Source organism: Diceros bicornis, chromosome X (genome assembly GCF_020826845.1).
Source record: "Diceros bicornis minor isolate mBicDic1 chromosome X, mDicBic1.mat.cur, whole genome shotgun sequence".
In the NCBI taxonomy this organism is placed as follows: domain Eukaryota; kingdom Metazoa; phylum Chordata; class Mammalia; order Perissodactyla; family Rhinocerotidae; genus Diceros; species Diceros bicornis.
Window position 1 is genome coordinate 137,987,049 of NC_080781.1, and position 11,523 is coordinate 137,998,571.

Genomic DNA, 11,523 nt, shown 5'->3' on the forward strand with positions numbered 1-11,523 from the left:
GTCATTCCTTCCTTTGGGGCATCTGTCTCTCCTCCCAGCCTTGTGAACCCATGCTCTCCCGATTTTTCTCCCGGCTTTTTAATCACTCCTCCATGTCCTTGGCTGGCTCCTCTTCCTCTTTCATCCCTGAAACGTCCTTCCAGGATCTATCGAGGGCCTGTGACATGCCTTTCCTCTCCATCCCCACTGCCCGGCGGTCCCACCTTTTCTCTCCTGGGTGATGGCAACAGCTTCTTCTGGCCTCCCTGCCCCCACTCCTCTTGGCACAAGACCATGCACTACTCAGGACAGCGCCCAGGCCCTTCCACCTCCACACCCACAGCGCAGGACCAGCAGTACTTGCTGTTTGTTGAGCAAAGTGTTCTGTTTGCGGAGAGCCATTGATAGAGCAGGACAGGGAGGCCCAGGGGCCTGCCACCTCTGATCCTCTGCCCAAGGGGTGGGCACGTGGGATGCTCAGTGCCCTCCACACCCTGAGGCCTCCTGTTCTCTTCTCATCAGACACTGGGCTGGGGGGCCACACAGACCCACACCTTGGCAACCCACAGAACCCTTTCTGCAAATGCAATCTTAGAGGGAGCTGGGGAGGGGCAGGGCAGAGGACGCTGCGCTGGGGGGGTGGGGGGTGGGAGGGTGTCTGCTCAGTCCTGCCCTGGGCCTGAGACCCGCTGAGGCTAACTGGCCAGCCCCATGGCCAAGCTCTTCTCCAGCCTTCCAGAACCAGCTTCCCAGTGCTCCCTGGGATGAGCATGGGTCCCATTTAGCCACCTCCTCAAACACTTCTCAGGGATCCTTTCTTCTCTCTCTTCTCCAGGGACCCCCACCCACCACTGCCTGTCCCAGGGAGGCACGCCCAGGGCCACCTGCCCACCCCAAGGAGTGAGGGCACGGCACCCCGCTCCAGGTAGGTGCCCTGCTTCCAGTTAACTCTGCCCAGAGGGCAGGGGCTTCTCAGCAGCCCAGTGCCATCTCTTCCAGCTCACATGGCCTTGACAGTGAATAAGCCAGCCAGACTTTCTTCCCATGAACTGCTGCCCAGCCCCACCTCTCTAGTCCTCTGTGGGGTGGCTGGGGCGGAGGCCTGCCCGGGGCCTCTCACCTGTGATCAGCTCCTTGCTGCAGGCAGTGGGATTCGGCCCAGCCTGGCCCAGCCTCTCCCCTGGCACAGCGCCCATGCGGCACCTGCACGTGCACCACGGGCTTCTGAGCCTTGGGGGCTACCAGCCAAGGAGCCAGATTCTCTCTGGCAGCGCTCTTGCCTTGGTGGCTCTTGGTTCCTCGTGGAGGTCCCCAGCACTTGTTCTGGCTGAGCAGGCGGAGCTGTATGCATGGCTTCCCTTTACGTCCTGGCCTTGGTGTGGACACAAACCCTTCCCCTTGCTTCTTGGAGCCCAGAGAAGACTGCGGAAAGGAGGCCTTCCTCAAGGGCTCAACAACAGGAAAACAGGAGTGCAGGGAGCAGAGATGGCCAAGGGCCTGGCCTCACAACTCAGGGGCCTCGCCCTGTGCCAGATCTCCACTGGGATCCAGCCCTGCATGGCCTCATTTGTGTCTGGGCAGAGAAACCCATAAAGAGATGATTGCATGTTTATCCCACAAGGCTGGCATCGCTTCCTAAGCCGGTCCCAGGAGCTCCTATAGAAAGTTTTTCCTACACTCCTAGGTTAATAATGGGAGTGTGGTTACAGGGCAGAAAGTGAGGAGGTTCTTGTTCTTACGAGGTGCAGTGGGAGTGTTCAGACCTGTGGTGTCGGCATTCTGCAACCTAATTCATAATGGTTCAGCAAAAAACATTATAAATATGCACATGCAAGGCAGGGGGGTATGGGGTATGTGTATGAGCAGTGTGCACTTGTGTGTACTGGGTGCTGTGTGTGTGCTGTATGTGCGGCACCTGTGGGTGTAGTACGTGTGCTGTGTGTGCAGCATATAGGGGTGGGGGTGTGGTGAGTGTGTAAGGCACCCATCCCCACGTCCCCTGCTGCCCTGTCAGGGGCTGGGAGGGGCTGAGGTGCCACCAGGCTCTCTGGCCAGAAAGAGGGAGCCTTGGCCTTGGCTGTACTTGGGCCTGGTCAGCGCAGGTCACCAGAGAAGACAGACAAACAGAGGAAAAGGGCCAGTTCTGGCCGGGAGCCTGGCCCTGCACAGCGTGCAGGCTTCTGCCTTGGGCTGGGCCAGCAGGCCTAGGCTGAGCCAGGCCAGGGCCTGTGGCAGAGCAGGGAAGAGGTGGAAAAAAGGCTCCTGGGATGGGAGGGAGGAAGGATGGGCTTGAGGGGGGAGGAAGTCTTGGAGCCTGAGGAGGGGGAGGAGGGAGGGAGGGCCCAGCCCTGAAGCCCCTGACCGAGAAGTCCCTCTCTCAGGCCCTCCACACAGTGTGTGGGGACACGAGTGCGTGTCTGTGTCTGTGTCAAGTATGTGTGCCTTTGTGGGCATGCGGCTGTTTCATGCAGATGAAGGCGTGTGTTTGTGTGTCTGTGTGAGAGAGAGAGAGAGAGGGAGAGCTGGAACGTGCAGAGTGCCCTTCCTCCTAGGACAGGTAGCTGCAGGCGGGGGAGGAGAATGAGGACCTGGATGTCCCTGGCTCCCACAGGGCCTTGGGGAGGAAGCCGCATCTCACAGGGCACGTTAAGCCCTGGCTTGACCCCGCCCCACCCCCTCGCTTCTTGTCCCTCATTTCTAGCACCCAAATTGAGGAGGCAGAGGGGCTTTCATAGGCCTGGGAGGGGCCATCCCTCGGGGAGGTGGGGACTCCATGAGCTCTCCCCTTTCCCTCGCCCAGGCCCACGAAAAAGCTGTGTGAGATCCTGAGCCGGTCCCACTCCTCTCTGGCCTCAGGCTCCTCACTTATATGAGGAGATGTTGAACTAAGTGATCTCCCACAGCCTGGCCAGGCCCGACATTTAAGTAGGGTGGGCCCTGTGCAGGGAGTGGGTGAGGGATAGCCGGTGTGGTGGGCGCAGCTGGGCCAAGCTGGGAACCAGCCAAGGAGGGCTCAGGGCACTAAAGAGTGGGGGAAAGGAGTGCTGGGGACCAACCTGGGAGGGCCAGGGGCAGGAAAGGAAGCAGAGGAGGCCAGGAGCCTACTTCCCGGTGCCAGGTGCCACAGGCAGGAGGCCGGGGGAGGCACGTGGGGGACGGGGGACGGAGGAGGGGAGGAAGTGCCCTCCTGGGCAGGTCACTCCCAGAGGCTGGGTTGGGGCGGGGCGATCGATGGAGAGCAGATCTGAGCTCCTGGGCCACCTTCTCACCCGCTGCCACACAGCTGCCCAGGAGCCCTTGAGCCTGGCCAGGTAAGGGGCTGTCAGGGACCCTGGGGGTACGCTGGCCCCTCCCACTCAGTCCCCAGCCCTCTATGGCCACCTCTCTGGACCTCTGTCAGGAAAAGGGGGGTCTATATGTTTGCCTTGGGTCTCGTGAACTGCCTAGGTGGGTCCTAGGCTCGGTTTATCCATCTGTCTGACTGTCCCTCTCTCTATCTTCCCCTGTCCAGTCCTGAGAGGAGCGTAGCGAGGCCCTAAGGTCCATGTCTGACTCAATGGGGCCAGACCTCACCAACCTTGATCAAGCTAAAGGTGTACCCTCAGTGCCCGATCACTGGCGCACACACACACACACGCACGCACGCACACATGCAGTTACATGCACGGGCTGGACCCCCACCCCACCACACACACACACAGGCACCTGGCCACCCTGTACCTCTCTAACGGCCCCTATCCAGAAACTCTGGGCAGCAGGGCTGACCCCTCAGATGGGAAGCTGAGCTCACGGCCCTGTCTCCTCCAGGCACTCAGGACACCTGTCCCGGCCCCATCATGCTCGTGGTGTCCACCACCTCCGGTAAGGTTCCAGCCACTAGGCCCCTACCCATCCCCCCACCGGATGTGCCAGGTGGGCCGAGCAGGGTTGGATGAAGACGAGAAGCCCCTCTTTCAGAGGCTCCTTTGCCCTCCTCTCCAGGCTGCTGGTTGGGGGAAGGGAGGGCATGGCTCTATATACTCAGTGGCGACTGGGGCTGCCCTTCCCTCCCCACCACATGAGGTGGAGGGATGATGTGTGCTCTGCTGGAAGAATGAGAGAAAGGAAGTGGAAGGTGGGAAGGAAGCAGGAGGCGCAGGTTGATGGCTGCCCAGGCCAGCAGCTCTGCCTGTCCAGTTGGAACCTCCTTGGGCCTGATCCCCGTGCAGAGCACACTCCCTAACTTGGCCCTCTTCCCCCACCCCTGCCCAGCTGTGCTCCAGCCCCTCTCTCAACCCATCCCACCCAGCAACAGCAGCGAGGAGGAGCCGCTGGACACCCGGGATCCGCTGCTAGCCCAGGCGGAGCTGGCCCTGCTCTCCACGGTTTTTGTGGCCGTGGCCCTGAGCAATGGCTTGGTGCTGGGAGCTCTAGTTCGGCGGGGCCAGAGGGGCTGCTGGGCGCCCATGCACGTCTTCATTGGCCACTTGTGCCTGGCTGACCTGGCCGTGGCTCTGTTCCAAGTGCTGCCCCAGCTGGCCTGGGATGCCACCGACCGTTTCCGGGGGCCTGACGCCCTGTGCCGGGCCGTCAAGTACCTGCAGATGGTGGGCATGTACGCCTCCTCCTACATGATCCTGGCCATGACGCTGGACCGCCACCGCGCCATCTGCCGCCCCATGCTGGCATACCGCCATGGAGGCGGAGCTCGCTGGAACCGGCCGGTACTGGTGGCCTGGGCCTTCTCACTCCTTCTCAGCCTGCCCCAGCTCTTCATCTTCGCCCAGCGTGATGTGGGAGACGGCAGCGGGGTCTTCGACTGCTGGGCCCGCTTTGCCGAGCCCTGGGGCCTCCGCGCCTACGTCACCTTTATTGCCCTAATGGTGTTTGTGGCACCTGCCCTGGGCATCGCTGCCTGCCAGGTGCTCATCTTCCGGGAGATTCATGCCAGCCTGGTGCCGGGGCCAGCAGAGAGGGCTGGGGGGCGCCGTGGAGGGCACCGGAGAGGCAGTCCCAGAGAGGGAGCCCAAGTGTCGGCAGCCATGGCCAAGACTGTGAGGATGACATTGGTGATTGTGATTGTCTATGTGCTGTGCTGGGCGCCCTTCTTCCTTGTGCAGCTGTGGGCAGCGTGGGACCCGAAGGCGCCTCGGGAAGGTGAGTGTGGCTGTAGCTAGAGCCATGGGCGGGGGGCACGGGGCTTGGCTGCACACGCACCTCTACTCCCCCCCGACACATGCGTCCAGCTGTGGGCTTATGAGCACACACATGCTCATGGGGACTGCTAGTCCCTAGCAGGCACATGGGGTCGCACCCCTGCCCAAGCACCCTCAGCCCCAGCCCGGACTCCTGCACCCCCACAGGGCCCCCTTTCGTGCTGCTCATGTTGCTGGCCAGCCTCAATAGCTGCACCAACCCCTGGATCTACGCCTCCTTCAGCAGCAGCATCTCCTCGGAGCTGCGCAGCCTGCTCTGCTGGGCCCGGAGGCGTGCCCCACCCAGCCTGGGGCCCCAAGATGAGTCCTGCGCCACTGCCAGCTCCCTCCTGGCCAAGGACACTTCCTCCTGAGAAGCCAGGAGGCGCCTTCCTTCCAGAGGCTCTATGAAGTTCAGCTGCCTGCCTGAGGCTGTCCCTGGGAGCCGCTGGGAGAGGAGGGCCCATTGGGAATTGGCTCCAGGATTGTGAGGGGCCCCAGAGGTCAGCTCCTCGGTGCTGGGTGTGGGAAGGGGTTGCAGAGTCTGAGGGTGGCACGTGGCTTCCACCCCAGCCAGTGCTTGCCCAAGAGACGGAGATCCCGGGGAGCCCAGGAGGAAGGAAAGGGGTGGGGCCAGGTGACCTTTCTTTCTCTGCCTCTCTAGTCTCCCTCTGCCCTCCCTTCTCACTCTTTCCCCGATAAAAGTTGCAGCTCATTTTCCACCCGAGAGTCTCTTGGATCAGGGTAATGGTGGAAAGACATTCTCTGACCCCCCCACACCCACAGACACATGCACAGCTCTGGAACCCATGATGCAGGTGACTGAGCCTTTAAAGGTGCAGGTCCCCAACCCACACAGCCCTGGCATGGACAGCTCGGTGCCCAGCGGCCCCTGGTGGAAGCTGTTCTGGTAGCCCAACCTGCTGCCTTTGCTGATCGCCCTGGCATGTGGCCTCAAGCAGTTGGGGCGCTAGGGGGCTAGCCCTGTACCCACCTCCCAGCCCCCTAAGACAGAGAACTACCTCTCGCGGGGAGTCAATGCACAGGTCTTTATGAATGGCTGCCAATTCCTGCCTGCCAACCCCTCCAGGCTCAGACTCTCAGCTGAGGCAGAGACAGGCCTAGGCACTGGTGTGCCTGCTTATCTGAGCAAGGGCACCTGTCACCCAACAGCCACTGATGACCCCTTACAGCAAAGCCGGGGAGGGGCCTGCCCCCAGCCTCCTTCCTTGGTTGCCTCCCAGAGGGGCCTAAGCCAGGGCTGGGGGCAGGCAGGGGCATCCTCCTCTGCAAAGAGTCAAGAGCAGGTGCTCAGCGCTTGCTGGACAGGGCCAGGGAGAAGCAAAGGGCCTGAGGAGGGTGGCTGGTCTCACCGGTGGCTGCCTGGGGTGGGGCGGGGCCTGCAAAGGAGCCAGCAGCACCTCAGTGCGGCTTGACGGGTGAGTCCAGCCCCTGGGAATGGAATGCTGAGGGTGAGGCCAGGGCCCCAGAGCCACGGGAGAAGCCTTTGTTCTTTCCGAGGCGGCTGCAGGTTGGAGGCTTCGGGCTGCGGGGCCCAGGGCTCGGGGAGTTGGTGGACCCTGGCCCGAGGCCCTGGCGGACAGAGGTCTTGCCCAAGAGCTCCTTAAACACAGAGTCCATGGTCTGTGCTACGGCCTGGCAGAGAGGAGAGAAAGGGAGGGCATCTAGTGAGAGCATCCCCCCACCTGTCCAGCCACTCCCCACACCCCCAGGTCAGTGTGTTGCCAACTGACCCAGGAGTGAGGCTCTCCCCCCATCCGCTGCCCAAGCCTCCAGTGGAACTCCTCCACAGTCCAGAAACAATCCTTGGTCACTGCCTGTCCCCAGGACCCTCCTCTCCGTGGGCCCCGCAGCTGTTGACTCTCCTCCCTTGCCCGATTTCCCTCCTGCCACTTTTGGTGTGGCTGTCACAGCCTCTTCTGGGGACAGCAATCCTCAGCCTAGCCCTGAAGTGGGGGCCCCTCTGGCTGGGGCTCGTGCCTCCCCTTTTCTCACACCCACTCTCTCCCTGGCTGAGATCACAGCCATTCTACACCCCCCTCCCCCGCCCCCGCCTTGGGGGCCGTGGGGACCATCAGCATGTCGGGAACTCCCAGGTCAGAGTGCACCTACACCCGGCCCCACCTGCCACCCACCTCCCCTGGGATCTCCCAGCTGCCCCGCCCCACCCCCACCGCCTGGCTCCTGCTCCTTGGGCCACCACGTCTGTGCGGCCCAGCTCACCCCTGTCCTCGGGCTCCTAGGCCTGGCCGCTGGGGTACACACAGGACACCGAGCGCTCTCTCCCTCTCTCTCCTCAAGCTCAGACTGTCCCCGGGGCTTCTGTCTCAGCCCCACGGTGCTCATTGGGAGCCTGCAGGCGGGCGCACTGGGCCCATCGGACAGAGCAGGGAGCCGGTCTCCCCAGGCTGCACCCCTTGCAGGGGCTGCGTCCAGTACCCACTCTCTCCCCCTGCAAGAACCACTGCCCTACCCGGATTCCCGGTCAGTCACCCCCTCCAGCTTCACTTCCATCTGTCCCTTTCATCCTCCCTGGCCCGCCAAGTGCCTGCCATGTCACCAGCTGTCACCTAGCCTGGCTCTAGATGCTAGCCTTGGAGTCTGTCCGGGAGCCCCTCACTCACACCACCTGCAACTTCCCACTCAAGAACCAGACATGAAACCCAAATGCGTGAGCCCCCACGTCCCCCTCTACCCTGCTCCTGGGCCCACCCGTCCTTTCACCTGTGCTCACACCCTTGCAGGCCTGCCCCCCCCAACCCCAGGCTGGCTACAACCTTGGGAAGGAAGCGTTTGGTTCATAAAGGGAGGCAGAGAGCTCCCAGAAGAGGCGCTCCCACCTGCCACATAGCCAGTCCCAGCTCTCACCTTATCCACCTCCACGTGTCGCTCCAGGGAGGTTGGGACCAAGTAGTGCCGTCTGTGTCCAGAGGGGCCCCCAGGTGCGCCCAGAGGGGCCTCGGGTGGGGTGCACGGCTCTGGCCTGCAGGGTACAGACAGTGAGCCTGGCAGGGGGCAGGGGGCCCTGGGAAGTCCCTGTGCTACCCTGGCAGTGGCTCCTCCCAACCCCGGGGTGTGGCCAAGGGAAACGGAACAGCAAGGCTGGTCCAGCGAGTCCATTCTGTTCTCCTTCAGTGTCCTTCACCTGGACAACTCTCCCCACTGGGCCCCTCTCCACCTTGCCAAAGCCTGACCCCAGCCCCCTCCGGCCTGGCCAGGGCGGGCAATTGGGACCACCAGACAGGGTCTTCCCAAGGGCTGCTTTCCCCTTGCTCACCGATGGAGGAACTCCATGGCCAGGAGGCCCTCTGGACTGCTCCCCAGCTCCCCTGCAGCCTGCAGCCCCTGGCCCGCCGTGAGCTTCTCTGACCTGGGGTCAGAAAGACAGCCTGTTTAGAGTGCTCTTTCCAGCACAAGTTCTGGGGGCTCGTGCTGCCATAAGTGGTCAGAAAGGCCTGTGGAAGCTGGGACTCGGGGGGGGGGGCCAGAAACCCAGGTGAAAGGGAAGCCACAGGGCACTGGTCACTCACCCTGCGGGCAGCATGATGTATTTGTGCGGGATGAGTCCCCGGGCGCCGTTGTGCTCACCCCGCCACCAGTCCCCTGAGGCCCGCTCGTGCAGCCGTAGCACATCCCCACGCTGGAAGGTCAGCTCCTGGGCTGTGCGGCCGGTATAGGCAAAGCAGGCCACGGCCTCTACAACCCCTTCCAGGTCTGGGGAGAAGAGAGGGTCTGAGTAAAGGGGTGGAGTGGGCACCCAGGGTAGGGCGGGGACAGGGTAAGGCCCTCCCTCCTTTCTGCCCCCCTCACCATCCTCCTGGGCGGGGGTCCCAGCTTCCATCTCCGGCTCATTTTCCCCTGCCAGGCCCTCCAGCTGGGTGTCCCTAAGGTTCAGGGCAGAGTGAGTCAGATGAGAAGATGAGGGGGCTCCCCTCCGCGGGACCCCCCCCACCCCAGGCAGCTCAAAGAGCGTACCCCAGGCAGCTGGCAGAAGGCGGAGCCATGCATTTTTCGTAGACGGGCCCCGGCAGCAGGCTCAGGGGTGGGAAAACCCGCGAGGGCTGCACGATGAGCGTCTGCACCAGCTGGTTCACCCGGCCCTGCAAGGCCACCGGGTCCTGCCCCGCGGGCACGGGCAGCAGTGTTGGCCCAAAGCACACGGCCAGGTTGTAGGGGTCCATCATGTTCTCATCACTGTACTGGGCCAGGCTGGGGGCACACACAGGTCACAAGCAGGAGCTCCCTGCCCAGTGTCCCCTGCACCCCTATTGTCAGCTGGCTGGGGCCACTCCTTGGCCACCCTCGCCCCCCAAGAAACACTCACTGGTTGAGGAAGGTGAAGAGGTAGCGGAGGACCACCAGCACCGATCCAGGCAGCCGCGCCAGGAGGCGGCTCACGTGCTCCACCCGCTCTGCCATGGCCTCCAGCTCTGCACCCAGGCCACCGCCCCAGAGAGAAGCCTGTGAGTGCAGCCAAGGTCACGGGGGAGTAGTCCCTCCCACCCGGCTTGCCCCAGGCCCTGGCCTCACCCACAGAAGCCAGCAACTCTCTGAACAAGTCCGGGGGGAAGAGTGGGGGATCGAGGCTCCGGAAGTAGAGCTTCAGCACCCCTGCCACTGAGTCCAAGTCGTGGGCTGTGCAGCCTTCCACTAGCGGGTCCTCCCCTGAGAGCGACATGAGGAGCGAGAAAGCTGATCACACCCGCTCTAGAGAGCCCCCCACCCCCACCCCACCTGGCCTGTCCCCACCTCTCTCAAAAGCGTCGCGGATCTCCGAGACCCGTGGCTGGGCACCAGACACCCGGAAGATGCCCTCGTGCTGCAGGCCTGCGAGAGGACGAAGAGCCGGTGGGCAGAGTCCCCTCCCAATCCCCCCCAGGATCAGGGGCCAGGTGCTGGGTGCCAGGCCAGAGGCAGTAGGGCCGAGGTCTTGCTTACCGTTAAGATTAATGAAGCGGACACAGCTCTCCACCACCAGGGGCACGGGCTGGCCTGAGCTCTGGGGACAGAAAGGTGTTCACTTCACTGTGGACATGGCACGTCCTGCCTTGTCATTCGCTCGCTTTTATTTTCTCTTAACAAGGTGTTACGGTTGTCGCTGTCGGCAACACGGCCAGCCCGCGGCTTGGCAGACTCCCCCCGGGTGTCAGGCAGCCCTGACACATGATTTACTGTCTATTGCTGGCATGCGAAAATGCAATCCAATTTTGTAGGCTGACCTCAAATCAAGTCACATTGCAAGTTCACTTAAACAGTCGGTCGATTGTTTTGAATGTTTACGTACATAGTCACATCATTGCAAATACTAGTGGTATTTCTTCTTTTCTGATCTTTCTTCTTTCCCTTATTTCACTGTCTAGGACCCCCAATACCACACTGGCCAGAAGCTCATTTCTCTCCCTGAAAAATGCTGCTGCCTGAGATTTTCTGTAGATGCCTGTTATTAGTTAAGGACATCCCCTTCGATCACTGGAGGCCTGGCAAAGGCCCACCCAGGAAGGGACAGTTGACCAGTGGTTGGCGACAAGGGACACTGGAGTCACAGGCAGCCAGGCCACAGAGGTGGCCCAGGGCTGGAGAGAGACCAGAATGTAGGGGGAGAGCCTGCACTCAGCTGGAGCGTGAGGCACAGCAAGTACCTGGATAAACTTCTCCATGTCTCCCCCGAAGAGTTTCTGGTTATACTGGGAGCTGGGGCGGGGGAGGCGGCTCTTCTGGAATTTTCTCTGTGTGTACTGAGTCCTGTGATAAACAGGAGCTGGCTCTGAGGAGAGTGGGCATGGAGAATAGGATGCCCCACCCCCAGCCCAGCCAAACAGGGCCCTGGAGCTTGAGAGTTATTCTAGAACCCACTGGGCAAAGTGGGAAATTGAGGCCACAGAGGAATGAGCAGCAGAGCTGGGCCCCAAGGAGAGGGGAGGTGGGGACATCGCAGCTTGGCCCCTGCAGAAGCCCAGCTCCTCAGAACAAACCAGCCCCCTATGAAAGACTCACCAAGACACCTCTCGCTCCTCCTTGTCACCTGGGGAGGAGACAATGTTGGTGTGCCTTTCAACCCAGGAGGTCCCCAGTGCACCGCAGAGAAAGGCTTGGCCTGAAGGCCAAGGGCAGGATGGGGGCCAGGACGCTTGCTGGGTTATTCCTTGCACACCAGCCAACCTCTTTGGGCAGAGAGGAACATGGGCCGGGTGGGGTTCCCAGGAAGGGGAGCTGAGAGCAGGTGCCTGGCCCTTGGGGTGGGGCGGAAGGGGTCGAGGGGGCTGGGAGCAGGGCCCACCTCGCTGAATGGCCTCTTGCAGTTTCTCATGCTTGGCCTGCAGCTTGGCAAGGATGCTCCGTCCACTCAGGT

The 11,523-nt window shown here is 62.2% G+C and overlaps 2 protein-coding genes across 2 annotated transcripts in view; one reads left to right on the forward strand and one right to left on the reverse strand.

The window, feature by feature from the left end:
• Positions 1-3,815: 3,815 nt before the first annotated feature.
• On the forward strand, positions 3,816-5,527 carry AVPR2 (arginine vasopressin receptor 2). Its single transcript, XM_058534979.1, has 3 exons — positions 3,816-3,840; positions 4,231-5,115; positions 5,322-5,527. Exons 1-3 carry the CDS (start codon positions 3,816-3,818, stop codon positions 5,525-5,527), a joined length of 1,116 nt encoding a protein of 371 aa, XP_058390962.1.
• A 655-nt stretch (positions 5,528-6,182) lies between these two features.
• Positions 6,183-11,523, reverse strand: part of ARHGAP4 (Rho GTPase activating protein 4) — a 17,673-nt gene continuing 12,332 nt past the window's right edge. The window contains exons 8-20 of the mRNA XM_058535148.1: positions 11,452-11,516; positions 11,169-11,196; positions 10,814-10,916; positions 10,113-10,173; positions 9,924-10,001; positions 9,705-9,839; positions 9,499-9,604; positions 9,150-9,383; positions 8,985-9,058; positions 8,705-8,888; positions 8,452-8,544; positions 8,043-8,157; positions 6,183-6,809 (exon numbers count right to left, since the gene is read on the reverse strand). Coding sequence (XP_058391131.1) covers positions 6,576-6,809; positions 8,043-8,157; positions 8,452-8,544; positions 8,705-8,888; positions 8,985-9,058; positions 9,150-9,383; positions 9,499-9,604; positions 9,705-9,839; positions 9,924-10,001; positions 10,113-10,173; positions 10,814-10,916; positions 11,169-11,196; positions 11,452-11,516 — 1,510 coding nt within the window. The 3' untranslated portion in view covers positions 6,183-6,575. The remainder of the gene's footprint in view (positions 6,810-8,042; positions 8,158-8,451; positions 8,545-8,704; positions 8,889-8,984; positions 9,059-9,149; positions 9,384-9,498; positions 9,605-9,704; positions 9,840-9,923; positions 10,002-10,112; positions 10,174-10,813; positions 10,917-11,168; positions 11,197-11,451; positions 11,517-11,523) is intronic.

Bases quoted from the DNA above. Each gene is read 5' to 3' on its own strand.
- AVPR2 (XM_058534979.1), top strand. From the start codon at position 3,816: ATGCTCGTGGTGTCCACCACCTCCG. The intron at 3,841-4,230 runs GTAAGGTTCCAG...ACCCCTGCCCAG, and splicing joins CGTGGTGTCCACCACCTCCG to CTGTGCTCCAGCCCCTCTCT. The intron at 5,116-5,321 runs GTGAGTGTGGCT...GCACCCCCACAG, and splicing joins CCCGAAGGCGCCTCGGGAAG to GGCCCCCTTTCGTGCTGCTC.